Below are 21175 nucleotides of genomic sequence, written 5' to 3' on the forward strand. Positions count from 1 at the left end.
ATACCCCCCCCTGTAACTGCGCACAACCTCCCTAGCCAATGACTAACAGCCACATCAGCTTCTGTATGATGCTTGCTTATCCTAGACAGCCACCCTATAAAAAGGAGCCATTTTAGAAGCTCGGAGCTGCAGTCCCTGTGCAGGTTTGGGGGGCTGCAGTCCCTGCGCAGTTTGTTGGCTGCGCAGGTTTGGGGGGCTGCAGTGCTCCAGTCTCTTCGGAGGCATGGGTTGCCTGCAGTCCCTGCGCAGGTTTGGGGGGCTGCAGTGTTTCCCTGTGTGGGTTACCTGCATCCCTGTGCAGGTTTGGGGGGCTGCAGTGCTCCCTTGCATGGGTTGCCTGCAGTCCCTGTGCAGGTCTGCAATAAAACTTATAAAATTCACTTTGTGTCTGCTGTAGCCTGTCTCCTAGGATGTAACAACGACCTCTATCAGGGACAACTCCCCCACACGGAGATTCTCTCCTCTTGAGACAGTGACAAAAGGCGGGGACGCCCCCTCTTGCTCACCTGTCTCCACTCTGGGCTCTTCAGGGTCTAAGCCTTCTGACCAGACCCCTCTAGGATGTCTCATAAAAAACCTCACCAAACTCGGTCTCTCAGACCTCAAACCGAAGAAATTAATTTTCTTCTGTAACACGGCATGGCCTCAGTACAGACTAAACAATGACTCCCATTGGCCTGAAAACAGGACATTCGATTATAATTCCTAAGAAATCTTGACAATTTCTGCCACCAGACGGGGAGGGCATCAGAAGTTCCTTACGTGCAGGCTTTCTTCTCCTTTCTCTGCTGTCCTTAATTTCTGTACTTTCTGTTCTACACGCAGGCCGGTTTTGGCCAAAGAAACCTCACCCTAAAACCTCTGCTCCTAATCTTTCCTTCTCCGCGGACTCCCAAACTCTCTCCTTCTCCTGCCTGACCCCCGGGGCACCCCTCTCTCGGGACCCCTCTCTAGTCTCTCAGCAAATCTTTTTGCTGGAGTCTCTTCCCTTCAGAAAGCCTCTTTCCTTCACTAAATCCTGTTTTCTCATTCATCAGTCTCTCTTTCTCCTCCCCTGCTGGCCAGGGGCCTCTCCCTTCTCCACTGTGTTCTTCGTCCCCTCCCCCCTCCTTAGAAGCTGTGCCTGTCTCATCTCTGACCTCTCTTCCCTCCTTACAAACTGCAGTTCTGTCTCCTCTCCGACCCCTCCTCCTTCCTTACAAACTGTGACTGTGCCTCTTTCCTCCTTGCCCTCTCCTCTCTCCTCAGAGCTCTAAATCCTTTTGACTCCTCTGACCATGTGGCGCCACACCAATACTTTAACCACCTTCTCTCCTCCTGCAGATTCTGACCCTCCTTCTTTCCATCCAGCTGCTCACACTGTCCATCTGTCTGCTTTTTCTCTTCCTCCCCTCTTTGCTGGCAACTTCCTGCCATCTCGAAAAACTTAAAAAGCAGAATTATATTAAGCTATGTAATTAATCTGTCTTGTCTCTTTGTTTGTCAGAAAATATCTCTAGTATAATTTGAATTGAAACAACTAAAGCGCGCTCATTTAAATTTCTTAATTCATAATATGTGAAGTCTTTGTTTAATGTGTAACTATGTCTGTTTCTAAGGCCTTAAACCAGTAATTACCCACCTCATAAACCAGATTTACTCATCCCCATGGAATCTCCCTGCAATACCCCCATCTTTCCTGTTCGAAAACCTTCAGGAGCTTATCACCTCATACAAGCCTTACACCTAATCAATGAGGCAGTAATTCCCCTCCATCCAGTGGTCCCTAATCTCTACAAGTTACTGTCACACATTTTCTCAAACACCACTCACTTCAGGGTTCTAGCCCTCAAGAATGCCTTCTTTACCATTCCTCTACAACTTGACTCTTACTTTCTGTTTGCCTTTACCCAGACACTAATGCAGCCCAGCAACTTAACTTACATGGACTATTTTACCCCAAGGAAATCAGAAACAGCCCACACCTGTTTCAGCAGGCACTAGCTCAGGATTTAGCAGCATGCAATCTCAAAACTAGTACTACTCTTTTACAATATATAGATAACCTACCCTCTGCAGCCCCTCCCTGCCTGCCTCAAGGAGACTCACCACCACCCTTCTTAACTTCCTCGCTATGAAGTGTTATCCTGTATTCTCTGCTAAGGCTCAACTTTATTCTCAGTCCCTAGTCTATCTAGGCATTACTTTAACCCACACCACCTGAAGTCTCACCCTAGATCAAACTCAGACCCTCCACAGTCTCCAACCACCTACCACCACAGATCAAATCTTTTCTTTCCTCAGTCTAATAGGCTTCTTTAAACACTGAATTCCCAATTTTGCTCTTAGTCAAGCCCCTCAGTGAGATCTTCTGAGCATGGCTTTTAAGGTCTATAATGACCAAGGAAGTAACAGAAAAGGCAAATAAGGCCCAAAAGAAGTCAGGAAATACCAGCTTTTGGCTCCAGCGCCCTAAGGGGTTTCATAGGATTCCATCAGGGCCCTGCTCCAGAGTGGAAAGAAAGGTCATTGAACTGAAGCCTGTGAAGCTTCCCAGCCCCATCAAGGGACACACTTCTGCTGTGGGAAGAGGGACACGAGAAGGTAAGCTGCCCCCTTGCTCCATGGAGGGAGGGTTCAGTCTCTTCTAGCCCTGCTCCAGCTACCTGTGACCTGACCTTGCCCAGCGTGCTGGGAATTGCCACTGAAGGCCCAAGGACATCGTTCACGAGCCTAAGGTATTTCTTCCAAGTAGCAAATAAACTGATCTCATTTCTTGTAAACACAAGGGCCATCTACTATGACTTGCCTGAATATTTAAATTTTATTTATCCCTCAAAGATCTCTACTGTGGGTATTGACAGTCTGATTTTATTGCTTTATTTAATGTTTAGTATCTCCTTTGTTCCTCTTATCTCAATGGCCCATGCCTATTATAGGCTGGGACCTGCTGGTAATTCCAGCTAGAAGCAGTGGTCACTAGGACTTAAACTCTAACTGCAAAGTGTAGAAATGTAACACCCTTTCCCTAAGTACTTGCAGGTTTTATAGGTCACTCAGCAAACTGTTCAAACACTGTCCAAGAGGCACTTCCAGCATTACATCACCCAAGGACTGACTTTCACATGGACAGGTCCACACACCATGATCCTGACAACTCCCACTGCTGCTAAAATAGAAAAACGGAATGCCTTACTCCAATCACAAACCTGAAGCTGGTTGGTCTACGTATGGCAAATATATGAAAAAACTAAGGACTCTTTTAGTCAGGCTTTGGGAAAAGGGAAACTAGAATAAAAAGAAAGTCAACTTAATTGTCACTGGGGGTTAAAGATTTTTAAATCAAGAGTTCTGACTAGAAAGGAATTGTATGGTTTTGATAATAGAAGGTATAAGGTATGGAAATACTTTTGAAAGAAAAAGGAAAAGCAAGTTGTTATGAAGGCCAGTTATTTCTGGATAAGAAAATGCATGAAAGTTGAAGGTTTATGTAAGTTGTAGAAGGTTTGTGCAGGTTGTAGGAGATTTGTACCGAGAAAAAAAGAATTTGTACAGTCAGAAAACTGGTTTTCAAAGAATGTTTAATCAGTCACCTTAGTTAACAATCCTCTACCCTCCCCACTTATTAGGATGGCTCTTTCCTCCACCCTGACCATCTGGAGCTCAGAAACAGAGAAACAAAACCGACCCCTTGTCCTTCTATTCTCTATTCACCTCTCAGCCTGCCTCACCAAATCAGGAACTTTCTACTTGTGTGGGACCAACACCTATCTGTGTCTCCATACTAATTAGACAAAAACCTGTATCCTAATCTATCTCACCGTAAATATCAACCTAATCCCACCCCATGAGCCTCTTCCAGTTCCTAATATACTATCCATCAATGTAAGGACCAAACAAGCTATACAGGTAATTTCTCTTCTTATTGCTTTAGAAATCTCTACAAAAGTAGATCTAGGGACAGGGGACTAGCCACATTTCCCTGTCTTATTCCTATTTGCTCTCTCTCTCTCTCTCTCTCTCTCTGAAGCCCAGTGAATTCGTAAACATGGAATCAGTGGTTTCACACAAACTGGGCATCTTGACTATTACCTTTCATTGCTCCACTCACTCTCCTATTTATTTTTCTAACTTTTAGACCCTGCCTCTTATGTTTGTTCACTAGTTTCTTACAGAACCGCATGCAGACCTTCGCCAATCAGACAACTGAAAAAATCTACCTAACCCTACACACCAACCCTGAAACCTACTCCTGTGAAACAGAAATATCTGAAACCCTATATCAGCAAACCTCCTAAATTCTATCTTTCAACCTCTACAGGTCCCCTAACCCTAAAGCTCTCCCGTATCCTTGAAGAACTAGGAGAATGAATAGCATCCACCTCTTAACGCTTCTCAGTCTTTTTCCCTTCACATAGTAAAAGGACAAGATCACTGGGTCTTCTTGGCTGAAGAAGAGCCTACAAACAGGCATGAAACATTTCTTTTAGCTCAAGCTAACTACTCTCTCCAGGGCTGCCAGGAAAAAATATCTCTGACTTTACCATGGAAGAACTTTCACACACACACACCCCCTATACAACCCTCCTTATCTCTGCATTGCTAATCTCCAAATACTTGCCTCTTTCTTTATTAAGTTCATACAGGCTGGGATGAGAGAAATCTCTAGGATTACCTACAATCAAATGCTCCTACACTCCTATTCCCCAGTACCCCAAGGAGAACTTCATGAGGGAAATATCAAATAGGTAGGGATGACAGCAGGAAGAAGCCGCCCCTCAGCCCGAGAATTTCCCTCCTGAATGTTCTCCAAACCCTCTTCCTTTTTAACCACACATATTCAGTTCTTCTAAAAATTTACACCAACAGGTTCCCTGTCTCTTAAAATCTCCACATGTCCTCTCATTTGAGAGGAACCAGACCAGCACGTCTCATGAGGCTCATACAGGAGACCATGTATCACCATGTCACTCTGTCCACTTGGCACTAGCAGCAAGCAACTAACAATTATTACCTCGCAAAATTTTTGTTTACTTCCTCACTCAGGTTTTCAGAAACATCGCCTGGTTCAGACTTCACAGCATGGAAATTGACGACCTCCTTAACTGGATGAGGGACTTGGCTTGGCAAGATTCCCTTCTCGAGTTCTCTCCAGAAGAAGCAATAATTTTCCAATTTTTTCTCCTTTATCCTCATCACCCCTCACCATATATTATAAAATTAATAACTGCCTTTCTTTTATATGTAACCACAGAGTTGAGACATGATAGATACGTAAATTCCAAACTGCCCTCTTGATGTTTCGCTTATCTGTCAGACCTCACCCTTACTGGACTACTGACCCTGAGACAGAGGAATTCCAAAAAGTTGACAACCCACCCCAAGGAGGGGCTCAGGACATACCAGGACTATTGATTCAACACCCACATTCTCGAAGCCCCCCAAGGAGGAGCATTCCGGACATACCAGGACTTTTGCCTCAGTATCCCCTCAGGCTCTCCCAAACACTAAATAACTCGCCCCTAGTCTGTAACTGGGGCTCTTCTCCCCCAGGAGGAGTGCCCAGCAGGGTTCCTTTCTTCCTTTCAATAAAGCCTGTTACTCTGGTCTTTCGGACTCCCATGGATTCCAACATATTTAAACAGGATCATAAATATTTGGTCTTTTGAGACTGGCTTCTTTCACTTACAATGTTTCAATGTCTGTAGTATATATCATAATTTTATTCCTTTTTATTGCCCATGAATATTTTATTGTGAACATACCATACTTTCCCTATCCACTCACCCACATAGGTGGACATTGTAATTGTTTCCTGTTTGGGGTTCTTATGAATATTTTATAAATACTTAAGTGTAAATTTTTGTGTGAAGATGTTTTCATTTCTTTTAGATAGGTACCTAGGAGTGGAATTGCTTGGTTGATTGGTAGGTTTAGATTTGACTTTTTGAGAAACTGCCTAAACTGTTTTCCAAAAGTCTTTTCCAGAATCTTGTGTTTCTTTTTTTTTTTTCCTTGTATTTTTCCGAAGCTAGAAATGGGGAAGCAGTCAGACAGACTCCTGCATGCGCCCGACCAGGATCCACCCAGCATGCCCACCAGGGGGCGATGCTCTGCCCATCTTGGGGCATCGCTCTGCCGCAATCAGAGCCATTCTAGCGCCTGAGGCAGAGGCCACAGAGCCATCCTCAGCGCCCGGGCAAACTTTGCTCCAGTGGAGCCTTGGCTGCGGGAGGGGAAGAGAGAGACAGAGAGGAAGGAAAGGGGGAGGGTGGAGAAGCAGATGGGCGCCTCTCCTGTGTGCCCTGGCCGGGAATCGAACCCAGGACTCCGCACGCCAGGCCGACGCTCTACCACTGAGCCAACCGGCCAGGGCCTTGTGTTTCTTAATAGATATTAGTAACCAGTGGGTCTCTTTTTTCCTTTAGAAAACAGTTGTCTGTGGCAATTTAAAATTATTGCTAAGGTAACATATTATTAAGGAAGACAGTGAAGTACAGTCAACAGATTTTTCAGAAATTATGAGTGACCTTCACAGTCACTTCAGAAGTTCAGTTATTGGCGAGAACCAGCGTGGCTAGTAATTCCAGGTCCTGAGTGGGAATGGTGCAGAATTAAGAAAATAGGCTTAAAGTAAAAGGATGGGCTCTGGAGGCCTCTGCAATGCTGATGGCAAGAACAGAGCACATTCCACTCCAGCTTCTTGCTTTATTATAGGACAAAGTGGGCCATTAGCAAATCAAAGAGAGCTCTGATCACATTTCCAATGCAACCCAAGAATTCTACCAAGTGCAGAAAACCCCCACCATACATAACATCTTAACTTCACTAAACAAAGGATAAAAGAAACTTGCTTCCAGTCGTTCTGGGGGACATGGAGGGTAGGATGAGTATAAACAATCCAGCACCACAGCTGGCTTGCACCACAGCCTTTTGCAACTTCACAGAACAAATGAAGTGGGGGGTTGGGCAGACTGTCAGCTTACTGCCAGTTCCCCACACCTCTGTCCCCCAAAAATCTAAACTGCAAAGACCATGTTGGCTTTCAGTCTCCAACAAGTTATGGTACAATTTCTAATGGTAGTGATCACATTATAAGACCAATGTCATATTACAAAATATCTTTTTTACTATAGCTACAAAAACAAGATACCCTGATAGTATTCAAGATGCTGTCCAGCTCTGACTCGTTAATTTGGAAGTTGTATGCTCAGTTGTACAGATGACACAGTTGAGGAAAAGAGATGTTATTAATTTGCCCAACACGACTCAGCTAAATGAGAAGCTGAACTAGGAACTAAACCCAGATATTGCTGCCCCAGAGATGATTCTTGCTCAGGACATATTTTCTCAGTTTGTATCATATCAGAATGTGATTTGCTGCCTTGGGAGCCACAAGGCAGTGTTGCAGGTGGTGCCAGGGTTTGTGTTGTATGGGAATCGAGTGCCCTGCTGTGGCCTCTTCAGGTGGTGTATGGCAGCAGCCACCTCAAGAAAGGAGCTCTTTGGCCCTGGTGGGTTGGCTCAACGGTAGAGTGTCGGCCCGGCACGTGGAAGTCCCAGGTTTGATTCCCGGCCAGGGCACACAGGAGAAGGGCCCATCTGCTTCTCCACCCTTTCCCCTCTCCTTCCTCTTTATCTCTCTCTTCCCCTCCCAAAGCCAAGGCTCCATTGGAGCGAAGTTGGCCCGGGCACTGAGGATGGCTCCATGGCCTCTGCTTCAGGTGCTAGAATGGCTGCGATTACAGCAGAGCAAAGCCGCAGATGGGCAGAGCATCGCCCCCTAGTGGGCATGCCAGGTGGATCCCAGTAGGGCACATGCAGGAGTCTGTCTCTCTGCCTCCTCATTTCTCAATTCAAAAAAATACCAAAAAAAAGAAAAGAAAGAAAGGAGCTCTGGCTAACTCACAGGTGGCATTCGTGGAGATGAGCAACATCCTGGTCATCCTTTCCTGTTCTCTTCCTATCTTTCCAGACACTACCAGGCATGGTTCTTCCTACCAGGACTCTCCATATCTCAGGAGTCTGCATTTGCAGAAGAAGAAAACACCAAATTTAAGGTGCATATGGTTCACCTCCTTTACTGTTAAAATTTCATCTCACTATTTTGAAGGTCATGTGTTTTTCACTTTTTCGTGATGACTCAAGGACAACACCAGGCATTTAAAGACCTGTTTACTTTGTACTTATTTTTAGTGTTTGTTTTACTTTGTCATTATTCATTTTATTTTTAAAATGTGTCCAAATTAATAGAAATGACCAGGCATCCATAGCTTTATTAATATTTATGATTACATCTAATATTGAATAGTGGTTTTTCATTTGATGTTATAACATTTATTATTTGTAATTATGTGATATTTTCATTAAGTTGATATGCTTTTTTATTTCTAACTACTTATGATTTGTAGACATTAGGGTGATTTAAGAGTTTTGTTGTTTTAAGCAACATTGCAGTGACATTTTTTCCAACTACAATTTTTTCTTTTCTTTTTCTTTTATTTATTTATTTATTTATTTATTTTATATTTTTCCAAATTTAGAAGTGGGAAGGCAGTCAGACAGACTCCTGCATGTATCTGACCGGGATCCACCCAGCATGCCCACCAGGGGCTATGCTTGGCCCATCTCGGGCATTCCACCGTTGCGGCCGGAGCCATTCTAGTGCCTGAGGCAGAGGCCATGAAGCCATCCTCAGTGCCCAGGCTAACTTTTTGCTCCAATGGAGCCCTGGCTGCAGGAGGGGAAGAGAGAGATAAAGAGGAAGGATAGAGGGAAGGGTGGAGAAGAAGATGGGCCCTTCCCCTGTGTGCCCTGACTGGGAATTGAACTCAGGACTTCCACACGCTGGGCCAATGCTCTACTGCTGAGCCAACCAGCCAGGACTACAATTATTTTCTTCAAAAAAATCAATTCTCACCTGACCAGGAAGAGCCTATTGGGCTGTGCTGTATTTGAATATTCTACCTATAAAATTTCAGTGGGGGGCCCTGAAATTTTGCACAGTGGATAGAGCGTCGAACTGGGATATGTAGGACCCAGGTTCGAAGCCCCGAGGTCATCAACTTGATCACCAGCTCATCTGGCTTGAATGCAGGCTCACTAGCTTGCGCATGGAGTCGCTGCCTTGCGATCATGGATATGACCCCATGGTCACTGGCTTGAGCCCAAAGGTTGCTAGCTTGAAACCCAAGGTTGCTGGCTTGAGCCCAATGTTGCTGGCTTGAGCAAGGTGTCACTCTGCTGTAGCCTTCTGGCCCCCATCAAGGCACATATGAGAAAACAATCAATGAACAACTAAGGTGCCACAACAAAGAATTAATGCTTCTCATCTTTTTCCCTTTCTGCCTGTCTGTCCCTATCTGTCTCTCTCTCTTTATTTCTCTCTCTGTCTCTGTCACAAAAGAAAAAATCAATTCTCCAAATAACATGCCTAGTTTTTGTCCTCAGTATTAAATAAGTGTACTTGATACACACCTCATTGAAACTTTTTTTTTTTCTGAAGCTGGAAACGGGGAGGCAGTCAGATAGACTCCCGCATGCACCTGACTGGGATCCACCCGGCACGCCCACCAAGGGGCGATGCTCTGCCCATCTGGGGCGTCACTCTGTTGCGACCAGAGCCACTCTAGCGCCTGGGGCAGAGGCCACGGAGCCATCCCCAGTGCCCAGGCCATCTTTTGCTCCAATGGAGCTTTGGCTGCGGGAAGGGAAGAGAGAGATAGAGAGGAAGGAGAGGGGGAGGGTGGAGAAGCAGATGGGCGCTTGTCCTGTGTGCCCTGGCCGGGAATCGAACCCGGGACTTCTGCACGCCAGGCCGACGCTCTACCACTGAGCCAACCAGTCAGGGCCCCCCATTGAAATTTTATAGGTAGAATATTCAAATACAGCACAGCCCAATAGGCTCTCACTGATGCTTTACACAAATATTGTTGAAATTTTTCACATGGGAAGAGCTAGATTCTGTCTTTCCTATATCTGAGTCATACTCTGGATGTCTTTCACTTAATGATCTACTTTTACTCCTTCATGTAGTATTTTTTAAAGTAACATATAACCTTATATTTGTATGTGTCTTTTAATAATAAACTTTATTCATTCATTTTAATTTTTATTGACTTTAGAGAGAAGATGGCAAAGAGAGAAACATTGATTTGTTGTTCCACTTATTTATGCATCATTGGTTCTTTTTTTGTCAAGACAGACAGGAAGGGAGAGAGTTGAGAAGCATCAACTCACAGTCGTGGCTCCTTGGTTGTTCATTGATTGTTTTCTCATACGTGCTTTGACTGGAGGCTCCAGCGACTTCAAGCCTGCAACCATGGGGTCATGTCAATGATCCCACACTCAAGCCAGTTATCTTGCGCTCAAGCTGGATGAGCCTGCACTCAAGCCAGCAACTTTGGGGTTTTGAACCCAGGGCCTCAGCATCCCAAGTCAACATTCTAACCAGTGCACCACCACCAGTCAGGCTCATTGGTTGATTCTTGTATTTGCCCTGACTGGCAATTGAACTGAATCCTTGATGTTTTGGGATGACACTGTCACCATTTGACCTACCTGCTATCCGGTCAGGGCAGTAGACTACTTTTTAGGGAAGTCTTTCATTCACAGTAAAATTCAGTGGAAGGTACACAAATTTCCCATATATTTCCTGCCTGCATGCATAAATAGCCTCTCCCGTTCTTAACATCCCCCACCGGATTGCTACATTTGTTAGAATTGATGAACCTGCACTGACATATTATTATCACCCAGAGCCCATAGTTTTACATTAGGGCTAACCCTCCCTGTACATTCTATGGTTTGGACAAATTTATAATGACAGCCACACCGTTATTCTGTCATACACAGTAGTTCCACTGTTCTGAAAATTCCCTGTGCTCCACCTGTTCATCCATTCCTTTCTCCAAGTTCCTGGAAACCACTGATTTTTTTTTACAGTCTCCATATTTTACTTTATTCAGAATGTTATATAGTTGGAATCTTACCTATGTAGCCCTTCAGACTGGCTTCTTTTACTTAGTAATGTACATTAAAGTTACCTTCATGTCTCTTTGTGGCTAGATAGCTCATTTCTTTTTAGACTAAATTATATTGTGATCTGGGTGTACTATAGTTTATCTGTTCACCATATGTAGGACATCTCGGTTGCCCCCAGTTATACACTAAATTATAAGCTTGGTTAAAAATGGTCCAGTATTGGCCCTGGCCAGGTGGCTCAGTGGATAGGGTGTCAGCCCGGCATGCAGACATTCTGGGTTTGATTCCCAGTCAGGGCACACATGAGAAGCGACCATCTCTTTCTCTCCCCTCCCTTTTCCCCTCTCTCTTTCTTCCTGTCTTGCAGCCAGTGGTTTTATTGTTTCTAGTGTCAGCCCCGGATGCTAACGATAGCTTGGTTGGTCCAAGCATCAGCTTCAAGCACTGAGGATAGCTTTGTTGATTCAAGCATCGGCCCCAGACAGGGGTTGCCAGGTGGATCCTTGTTGGGGCACATGTGGGAGAATCTGTCTATATCCCCTCTTCTCACTTAAAAATACAATATCCAGCCTGACCTGTGGTGGCGCAGTGGATAAAGCGTCGACCTGGAAATGCTGAGGTTGCCGGTTCAAAACCCTGGGCCTGCCTGGTCAAGGCACATATGGGAGTTGATGCTTCCAGCTCCTCCCCCCTTCTCTCTCTCTGTTTCTCTCTCTCCCCCTCTCTCTCCTCTCTAAAAATGAATAAATAAAAATAAATTAAAAAATGTGATTTGATATTTATATATTAAAAAAATATATACAATATCCAGTCTTGCTAGGCATGTGAGTCACTTAGTCCTGTCTCTGCATTACTCCTTTGAATTGCTGGTTTAGGAGGTTCTTGATCCCGTCTTACTTAAACAGATAAAATGTGAGACCTGCTTAGGTTCCCACAGGAAACCAAGCAAGGGTCAAGGAATATTAGCTGTTCTGTTTGAAAGAACAAATAAGAAGATAGCTTATGCTCAGTGCATTCCCTATCCCAGTGGAGGTTGGTTGTGAGATTGAGGCTACGTGTGTTTGCTGTTACAGGAGGCAGTGACCTTCAAGGAAGTAGCCATGGTGTTCACGGAGGAGGAGCTGGGGCTGCTGGCCCCGTCCCAGAGGACGCTGTACCGAGACGTGACCCTGGAGAACTTCAGGAACCTGGTCTCCATGGGTGAACACGGGTGCCCTCTCTAATGAATGTCAGCCCTCCGGAGTGGCTTTGTATCCTTGGGTGTTTAAGGCTTTGGGGCCCTTGAAATGGTTCCCTGACTTTGGGAGTCTGACTTTTCTAATATATGGGGAATGTAAAGAGGGAATTATTTTGATTTTTATCAACAGGCAAGATTGTGTTTTGTTAAGAAACTGTAATTTTTTATCAATAAAATGCACATATCATACTGCTCTACCTTATCAATTTCTGACCCTATCATGAGTTATGAAGTCAACTGAGTCCTACTCTCAAATTTTAAGGAAATAAAATAAATTAGATAATATCAATCCTTTTCATACTCTTACAAAAACTTCAGGGAGGCAGTACTTCCTAACTTATTCTACGTGTGGGTGGGTCTTGACAAAGGCATTTCTTCAAATTGTCATGAAAAAAAGAGTTTGAAAAACACTGCTTCTGATTACTGGAAGTGTGTGCAGCGGGAGTATAGTTTTTCAGGAAAGTTGTCGTAGAATGTTTTGGTTTTAAGCATGTGAATTTGCATGCTCACAGGTCATCAACCATTCAAACAAGATACCATCAACTTAGTAAGGAGAGAAACGTTTTGGATGGTGGTAACAGCAACCCAAAGAATAGGGAATTCAGCTAAGAACCAAACAGCTCTGAGCCCTGTAGACAACTCTCCCATCTGTTTTACTTCTCTCCATGTTTATTTCAATTGCCTTGTTCTAAATCACCAGATGCTCTGGCCGAGTGGTTCAGTTGGCTGTAGCATTGTCCCAATGCACTGAGGTTATGGGTTTGATCCCCGGTCAGGGCATGTACAGGAACCAACCAGTGAGTACAGGGATAGGTAAAACAACAAATCGATGTTTCTTTCTTTCTCTCTAAAATCAATATAATAAAAAAAACTACAATAAAGCCATGGCCAGTTAGCTAAGTAGATAGAGCATCTGCCTGGCATATGGATGTCCTAGGTTCAATTCTCAGTCAGGGCACACAAGAGAAGTGACCATCTGCTTCTCTTCCCCTTTTTCTCACCCTTCTCTCCCTCATCCCCTCCTGCAGCCAGTGACTTGATTGGTCCCAGAGCTTTGGCCTCAGGCACTAAAAATAGCTCAGTTGATTCCAGCAGTGGCTTCAGACAAGGGTTGCTGGGTGAATCCCGGTCAAGGTGCATGCAGGTGTCTGACTCACTATCTCTCCTCCTCTCACTTAAAAAAAAAATAAAAATAAAAATAAAAAAGAAACTACATTAAAATAAATCAAAAGATGTCTTTCCTGAATTGTTAACAACCACCTTCATGCTGGTAGCCTTGCTCCTACCCTTCCCATCTTAGATCTGTTCTTCACATAGCAGGCCAAGCAGGTTTTGGGAAATGTAAGTCACATTGCCATTTCCCTGTTCAAAATCTTTTGTGGCTTCTTTTTTCTTAATACCATTTATAGTGGCTCTTGGAATCTGGAGTCCCCTGTGGTCTGCTCTGTGTTACCCTCCCTCTCCGAATGCATCTCCTGTCCTTTCCCTCTTGCTCCATTCTCCCACTCACATCATCCTCCCTGCTGTTCCTCAGACTGTCAAGGACACTACAAAATGCCTATTGCTGCTGTAACAAATTATGATGAACATAGCAGAGCTAATAACAAAATTTGGTCATAGTTTAGTCCTTTAGGTGCGAAGTCTGACAAATCTCACTGAGCTGAAACCAAGGTGTCTGTAGGGCTGCGTTTCTTCCTGGATGCTCTGTGGGTGGGGACCATCTCCTTGGGTTACCAGCGCCTGGGCCTGCCCAGTTCTGTGGCACTTGTTCTCCTTTCTCCATGTTCAAAGCCATTACAGCACTTCTGAGCATTCTTCTGTACTCTTCCTCTCCCACTCTTCTGACTCTGTCTTCCAACTCCCAGGACCCTTCCGGTTACATTGGCCCCTCCCAGATACTCTGCAGGTGCTCTTCCCATTTTTGTGGTCAGCTGATTAGCAACCTTAATTGCATCTGCAACCCAGTTTCTCTTTGCTGTGTAAGAACATGTTCATAGGTTCTGGGGATTGGATGTGGACACCTTTCAGGAACCATTATTAAGTATATATACTACAGAACTTTGCCCTCAGGGGCCTTTCCTTCTTTCTGCCTGGAATGCTCTTCACTTAACACCGCAGGGCCCTGTCCTTCTTCCTTCATTGCCTGCTCAGTTTCGATATCGTGACACAGGCCTCTGAAAATCTTATCTTTACTTGCCTGATATTGTATCATATATATATATTTTTTTCATTTTTCTGAAGCTGGAAACAGGGAGAGACAGTCAGAAGACTCCCGCATGCGCCCGACCGGGATCCACCCGGCACGCCCACCATGGGGCGGCGCTCTGCCCACCAGGGGGCGATGCTCTGCCCATCCTGGGCGTCGCCATATTGCGACCAGAGCCACTCTAGCGCCTGGGGCAGAGGCCGAGGAGCCATCCCCAGCGCCCGGGCCATCTTTGCTCCAATGGAGCCTTGGCTGCGGGAGGGGAAGAGAGAGACAGAGAGGAAAGCGCGGCGGAGGGGTGGAGAAGCAAATGGGCGCTTCTCCTGTGTGCCCTGGCCGGGAATCGAACCCGGGTCCTCCGCACGCTAGGCCGACGCTCTACCGCTGAGCCAACCGGCCAGGGCGTATCATATATTTTTATCTATCCCTTCTCTCTCCCCAGTGGAACATAATCTGCGAGAGGAAAATTTTTGTTGTTTTGTTTATTACTGTATCCTCGGTGCCTAGAATAGTCCTGGGACATGGCAGATACCTGTAAATATTTACTGACTCAATGAAGGAGTTATTGGATAGGTGGGCCTTACTGTCTTCCCTACTGGTGGTAATGTTTTGATAGTTTATATTCTGTTTGTTTTCCTAAATGCTTATTACAAGTTTTTAAATTTATTTCATGGCTCACTGAAGGCCCATGGTTTTCAATTTGAAAAATTGACGTGAAAGACCAGTTTATTTACATCCAGAGGTTTTTCCATACTGTTTTCAAACAGACAGTCTCGAACCTGCATAAGAAACCTCTGCATGTTTTCTTTTCACCCAGAGATACCCCATGACTCATGAAACAGCCAATAAGTGATATATACATCAGAGAAAATAAAAAACAGTGAGAACATTTTTGTGTGTCCAAATGACTGTTCAACACAGAAAAATAAGATGAGCTACACATATTACGTAGAATTTGCAGGAATACTCTGCATGTATAGATACAAACAAGTCTAGGTGTTTGATATGTAAGATTGTAAAGAGATTAGCCAACTACAAAGTTTAAAGGGACAGTTTACACTCTTCTTCCTGCACTGACACCAACTGTAAGTTTCGGGGGTTCCCAAAACGACCTCAGATTGGATGACTCTCTAGAAGGCCAGATAGAATGCACTGAATGCCGTTATACTCATGGTTAGTGATTATTGCAGAGAAGAATACAACCTACAATTAAGTCAGAGAAAAGGCACATGAAAGGGAGTCTAGGGACTTGCTGGACACAGAGCTTTCACTGTCTTCTCTGCATGAAGTCATGGATGCGTTTCTGTGTTACTTTCCAACATAAAGGTGTGAAGTTACACACAGAGTATTGTCAATCAGGGAAGCTCACCTGAGCCTCAGTGTCCAGAGTAAGTCTTGGTGCTCCATCACATGGCCAGAGTATGTTGAATAGTTTCACGTGGTCATTCTCAGTCTCCTTCTTCACTCCATCAGGTAACTGAAAGTTCTATCCACACTCATGTTTTGGGCTTTGTGGTGTGGTCAACCTCATTCCTAAGTCATATTGTTAGACCGGCCAATGTGACTGAAGACCCTCAGGCATTGTTTCAGGTATGACATTTCACATGGTTAGAGCTCATCTCTCAAATGTCAAGAGCAAAGGCCAGATCCCTTTTTTGGTGAGATTAAATATTTTACTACCAAAGGGTATGTAACATAAACCCAAACATACAAAGTATTGATTATGTTACTGCTTTTCCTTAAAGTTTGAATAGATTTACATTTCATCGTATATATAATTTATTTACTGCATAATTTACTATCCAAGAGTTTACACTGATTATGAAATTCAGTAGAAATATCAACAGATTGATCTCCTGTATCACATTACTATATTTGTTATGGAGTCTTTGCTTTCTCACTTGTACCTCACATAAAATAAAAACAAAGAAAAAGAATAACTCGTACCTCACATTGGAGACTTGGTGTGGTTCTAAACTGGTTTCACTGGTGCTTAGTGGATCAGAGCCTACTGGACCACCTCTTGGTTTCTCTAGGCATGGAGACCAGGGACTATGATACATAACCAAAGGACATGGTGAACATATGTCCAAAGGACACAGTGGATTTATGGAAATCTCATTCTCTCTCCTAGACGTGAAATCTCAAAGACATTGAACAGTCATCAGTTGTCCACATCTCTGCATTTTCTCTCCGTATAGGAGGCAAGAGCCAGTATGAGATAGAGACTGTTCCAGGAGAACCACATGAAGAACTTTCCTGCTGGCACATCTGGCAACAAATTTTAAGTAACCTAATTAGAAGTCAAGACTCCATGATCAAGAGTTCTCAGTTCCTCAAACAGGGTGATTTGACCAGCCAGGTTGGGGCAGGATTACCTATAATTCACACAAACCAGAAACCTTACTGGGAAAATAAGTGTAAAAAATTACTTAATGATATCTCCAACTTTGATCTTTATCAACAATTACACCAGGAGAGAAGTCTCATACATGTGGTGAGTGTGGGAAAAGCTTCTCCCATAGCTCAGCACTCCATGTTCATCAGAGTTCACTTGGGAGAGAAACACTATAGGTGTGATAGGTGTGCTAAGGAATTCAGGCAGAGCTCACGTCTGCAAACTCATCAGAAAGTCCACACCATAGAGAAACCATTCACATGTGTGGGAAAGGCTTCAGTCATAAAGCAACACTTAGCGACCACTGCAAATTACACTCGGGAGAGAAACCTTATAAGTGTGAAGAATGTGGGAGGGTCTTCATTCACGCTTGCTATCTTCAGAACCACCAGAGAGTCCACAGTGGAGAGAAACCATTCAAATGGGAAATATGTGGGAAGAACTTTCATCATAGATCAGGACTTAATAGTCATTGTGTGGTTCACATGGAAAAGAAACCATACAAATGTGAGGAGTGTAGAAAGAGCTTCTATTCTAGAGCTGATCTTTATTACCACCAGAGGATCCACACAGAAGAAAAACCTTATACTTGTCAGGAATGTGGGAAGAGCTAAAGATGGGCCTCACATTTGTTGGCCCATCAGCGAGTCCACAGTGGAGAAAACCCCTCTAAAAGTGAAACATGTGGGGAGACATTTGGTCAGAAATCATATCTGCAAACTCAGCAAAACGTCCATACCAGAGAAAAGCCGTGCAAATGTGAGGAGTGTGGGAAGGGCTACGAAACGAGCTTGGATTGTGATGTGCACCAGAGCATCCACACGGGAGAGAAACCATATATATGTTGGGTGTGTGGTAAGCACTTAAGTAGGGCCTCACATCTTAAACTTCATCAGAGAGTCCACACTGGAGAGAAACCATACAAATGTGAAGTGTGTGGTATGGTCTTCAGTCAGTTTGTGAATCTCATCAGAGTTCACACAGGGGAGAAACCTTACAAGTGTGAGATACATTGTAAGAACTTCAGGTCAAGTTTCTATTTTAAATTCATTACAGAAACCATGTTGGTGATAAATTTCATCCATTCTCAGAGGGAGGAAAAGTTTGTTTCATTGAAGTGATTGTTTCAGCCATCGCTCAACACATCCCAGTGATTCTGAGACCACACAAGCGGTGCGGTAAGAGCGCGAGCACAGGAAGCTTGTCTGCTGCTGAGCCAACACAACCTTAACTTTGACTAGCATGTTGTGTCTGTACAGTACTCAGTATTTGTATGTAAAAATCAATCAAAGAGAGAAATATGTAATATTTTAAAATTTTATCTGAAAGCAGAAACCTGCAAAAATAAAGAATTAAAATCATTCAGAGAAACAAATATGAATTGAAATGCAAAAATATACTGGGTGTGCACCCACAGCATTATTTTGGTAGTATCTTTGCAACTGGCTCCTGGCCTACCCTCTGGCTCTGTTCTGACTTTGGGTTCTTATTGTTTGGGTTTCTGTCCGGTGTTCCATTGGTATATAAAGGATAAATTCATCTCACTTTTGGTTTTTCTCACAGTGCAGACAGTTTTCACTTTGCAAACTGGTTACTGCACATATCACAGTTTAAGGTTTTCAACAGTGTTAAGGCAAGGGTTCAAAGTAACCCATGAAAACTGTCATATTTACTACCAGTGATAAAATTTTTTTAATCTTGAATTCACTGAATTTTATTTATTTATTCATTTATTTTTGAGCAAGAGAGAGAGAGACAGACAGACAGACAGGAAGGGAGAGAGATGAGAAACATCAGCTCATAGTTGCGCACCTTAGTTGGTCATTGGTTGCTTCTTATATGTGCCTTGATGGGGGGGGGGACTCCAGCTGAGCCAGTGACCCCTTGCTCAAGCCAGAGACCTTGGGCTTCAAGCCAGTGACCTTTGGGCTCAAGCTAGTGACTGTGGAGTCATGTCTATGATCCCACACTCAAGCCAGTGACCCCACACTCATACTGGTGAGCCCGTGCTCAAGCCGAATGACCCTGCACTCAAGCCGGTGACCTCGGGTTTCAAACCTGGGTCCTCTGTGTCCCAGGCTGATGCTCTATTCATTGCACCACCACCACCTGGTCAGGCAAATTAACTGAATTTTAAATTTCTGTATCTCTATGAAGACTTTGATATGATTGCTTCCTAATTGTAACATTTCTTTTGTGAAACCTCTCTGGTAGGGGCTATGACAAATTGGAAGGACAGTTAGTTTCTCAACTTCTTATATTCCCTTATCTCCATAAAATAAATACCAGAAAAACTTGGTTGAGATTTGGTAATTTCATCAAATGTATTCATTACTGGTACAAGAATGACATTTACATGCCTTTCTTTTTGGTAAAAACACATTTTTATCTGCCTTTTTTTTTAATTTATGATTTTAATTTATTGTGTTTACATAGAATCAAGTGTCCTACTGAATATATCTCCCCCTACCCCCGTGTTCCCCTTCCCCACTTCCCGCCAGAATTGCTGTCCATTCTCTATAATGCTGTGTTATGTATAATATATATAATTTCACTAATCTCTTTCCCTGCTCTGATCCCATCTTCTCTTGCACTTTCCCTCTGTCTACTTTCCCTCTGGACCCTTTGATCCCACCTCTGCCTCTGTTCTGTTCCTCAGTTCACATTGTTCATTGGATTCCTCAAATGAGTGAGATCATATGATATTTTTCTTTCTCTGCCTGGCTTATTTCACTTAGTATGATAGTTTCCATGTCCATCTATGTTGTTGCAAAAGGTCATATTTCTTTTTTCATGGCCCCATAGTATCCCATTGTGTATATTTACCACCGCTTTTTAATCCACTTATCCACTGATGGACACTTCGGCTGTTTCCAGATCTTTGCTATTGTAAACAATGCTGCAATGAACATGGGGGTGCATTTCTTCTTTTGAATCAGTGCTATTGTGTTCTTGGGGTATATTCCTAAAAGTGGGATGGCTGGGTCAAAGGGCAGTTCCATTTTTAATTTTTTGAGGAATCTCCATACTGTTTACCACAGTGGCTGTACCAGTCTGCATTCCCACCAGCAGTGCAGGAGGGTTCCCTTTTCTCCACACCCTCACCAGCACTTGTTTTGTGTTGTTTTGTTAATGAGCGCCATTTTGACAGGTGTGAGGTCGTAGCTCATTGTGGTTTTAATTTGCATTTCTCTAATGATTAGTGATGTTGAGCATTTTTTCATATGCCTATTGGTCATCTGTATGTCCTCTTTGGAGAAGTGTCTATTCATTTCTTTTGCCCATTTTTTTTATTGGATTGTTTACCTTCCTGGTGTTGAGTTTCACAAGTTCTTTATAAATTTTGGTTATTAACCTCTTATCAGACATATTGGCGAATATATTCTCCCATTGTGTGGATTGTCTTTTTATTTTGTTAATAGTGTCTTTTGCTGTGCAAATCTTTTTAGTTTCATATAGGCCCATTTGTTCATCCTGTCCTTTATTTCACTTGCCCATGGAGATAAATCAGCAAAAATATTGCTACGAGAGATGTCAGAGAGCTTACTGCCTATGTTTTCTTCTAAGATGCTTATGGTTTCATGACTTACATTTAAGTCTTTTATCCATTTTGAGTTTATTTTTCTGAATGGTGTGAATTGGTTTTCAGTTTCATTTTTTTGCAGGTAGATGTCCAATATTCCCAACACCATTTGTTAAAGAGACTGTCTTTATTCCATTGTATGCTCTTACCTCCTTTGTCAAATATCAATTGTCCATATAGGTGTGGGTTTATTTCTGGGTTCTCTGTTAAAAACACATTTTTTGAAAATCAGATATATAATAGCTATAACAGAAGTGTAAGGTGCAACTGTTTGATTTAGAAATCATCATATAGGAACTTAAGATTATGAGATTCAAATAATGAAAAAGTGAATACCACATCAATAAAACCACACAGTTTTTAGAATGGAAATAACAAGTGTTCATCAACAGGAATTTGTTTAAATTACATATTTCCATAAGAACACAGGGCCATTAAAATGATGCCAAGGGCATGCAGTAACAGAAGAACATAACGTGGGCCTTGTGAACTCAGATGTGGCCTTCATAGTAGAATTAAATTCATAAATCTGTGTGGGTTTTTTTTATATATAATCTGTGGAATGGGATATTCTTAATAATGATCTTCTCTGGCAAAGAATATTTGGTGATATTTCCATTTTATAATTCCATTAATTATGTTTTATTTTTCAGTGAGCATCTATTTTTCTTTTTTTTTTTAGGTCAGAGGTGGGGAGACAAAGAGACAGACTTCTGCATGCACCCTGACTGTGATCTATCTGGCAAGCCCCCTACTGGTGATGCTCTGCCCATCTGGGGCTGCTGCTCC

At 43.3% G+C, this 21175-nt stretch overlaps 2 protein-coding genes across 2 annotated transcripts in view; both read left to right on the forward strand.

The window, feature by feature from the left end:
- The window catches only part of LOC136398986 (zinc finger protein 234-like), a 114526-nt gene that overhangs the window by 58883 nt on the left and 34468 nt on the right, over positions 1-21175 (forward strand). The gene's annotated exons all lie outside the window — the stretch shown is intronic.
- LOC136397093 (zinc finger protein 222-like) lies at positions 7454-17924 on the forward strand. The gene is given in 7 exon segments (XM_066371695.1): positions 7454-7509; positions 7955-8039; positions 12036-12162; positions 16607-16876; positions 16879-16948; positions 16950-17059; positions 17062-17924. Coding segments are annotated over 7 exon segments (1581 nt in total).

Source organism: Saccopteryx leptura, chromosome 3 (assembly GCF_036850995.1).
Source record: "Saccopteryx leptura isolate mSacLep1 chromosome 3, mSacLep1_pri_phased_curated, whole genome shotgun sequence".
In the NCBI taxonomy this organism is placed as follows: Eukaryota; Metazoa; Chordata; class Mammalia; order Chiroptera; family Emballonuridae; genus Saccopteryx; species Saccopteryx leptura.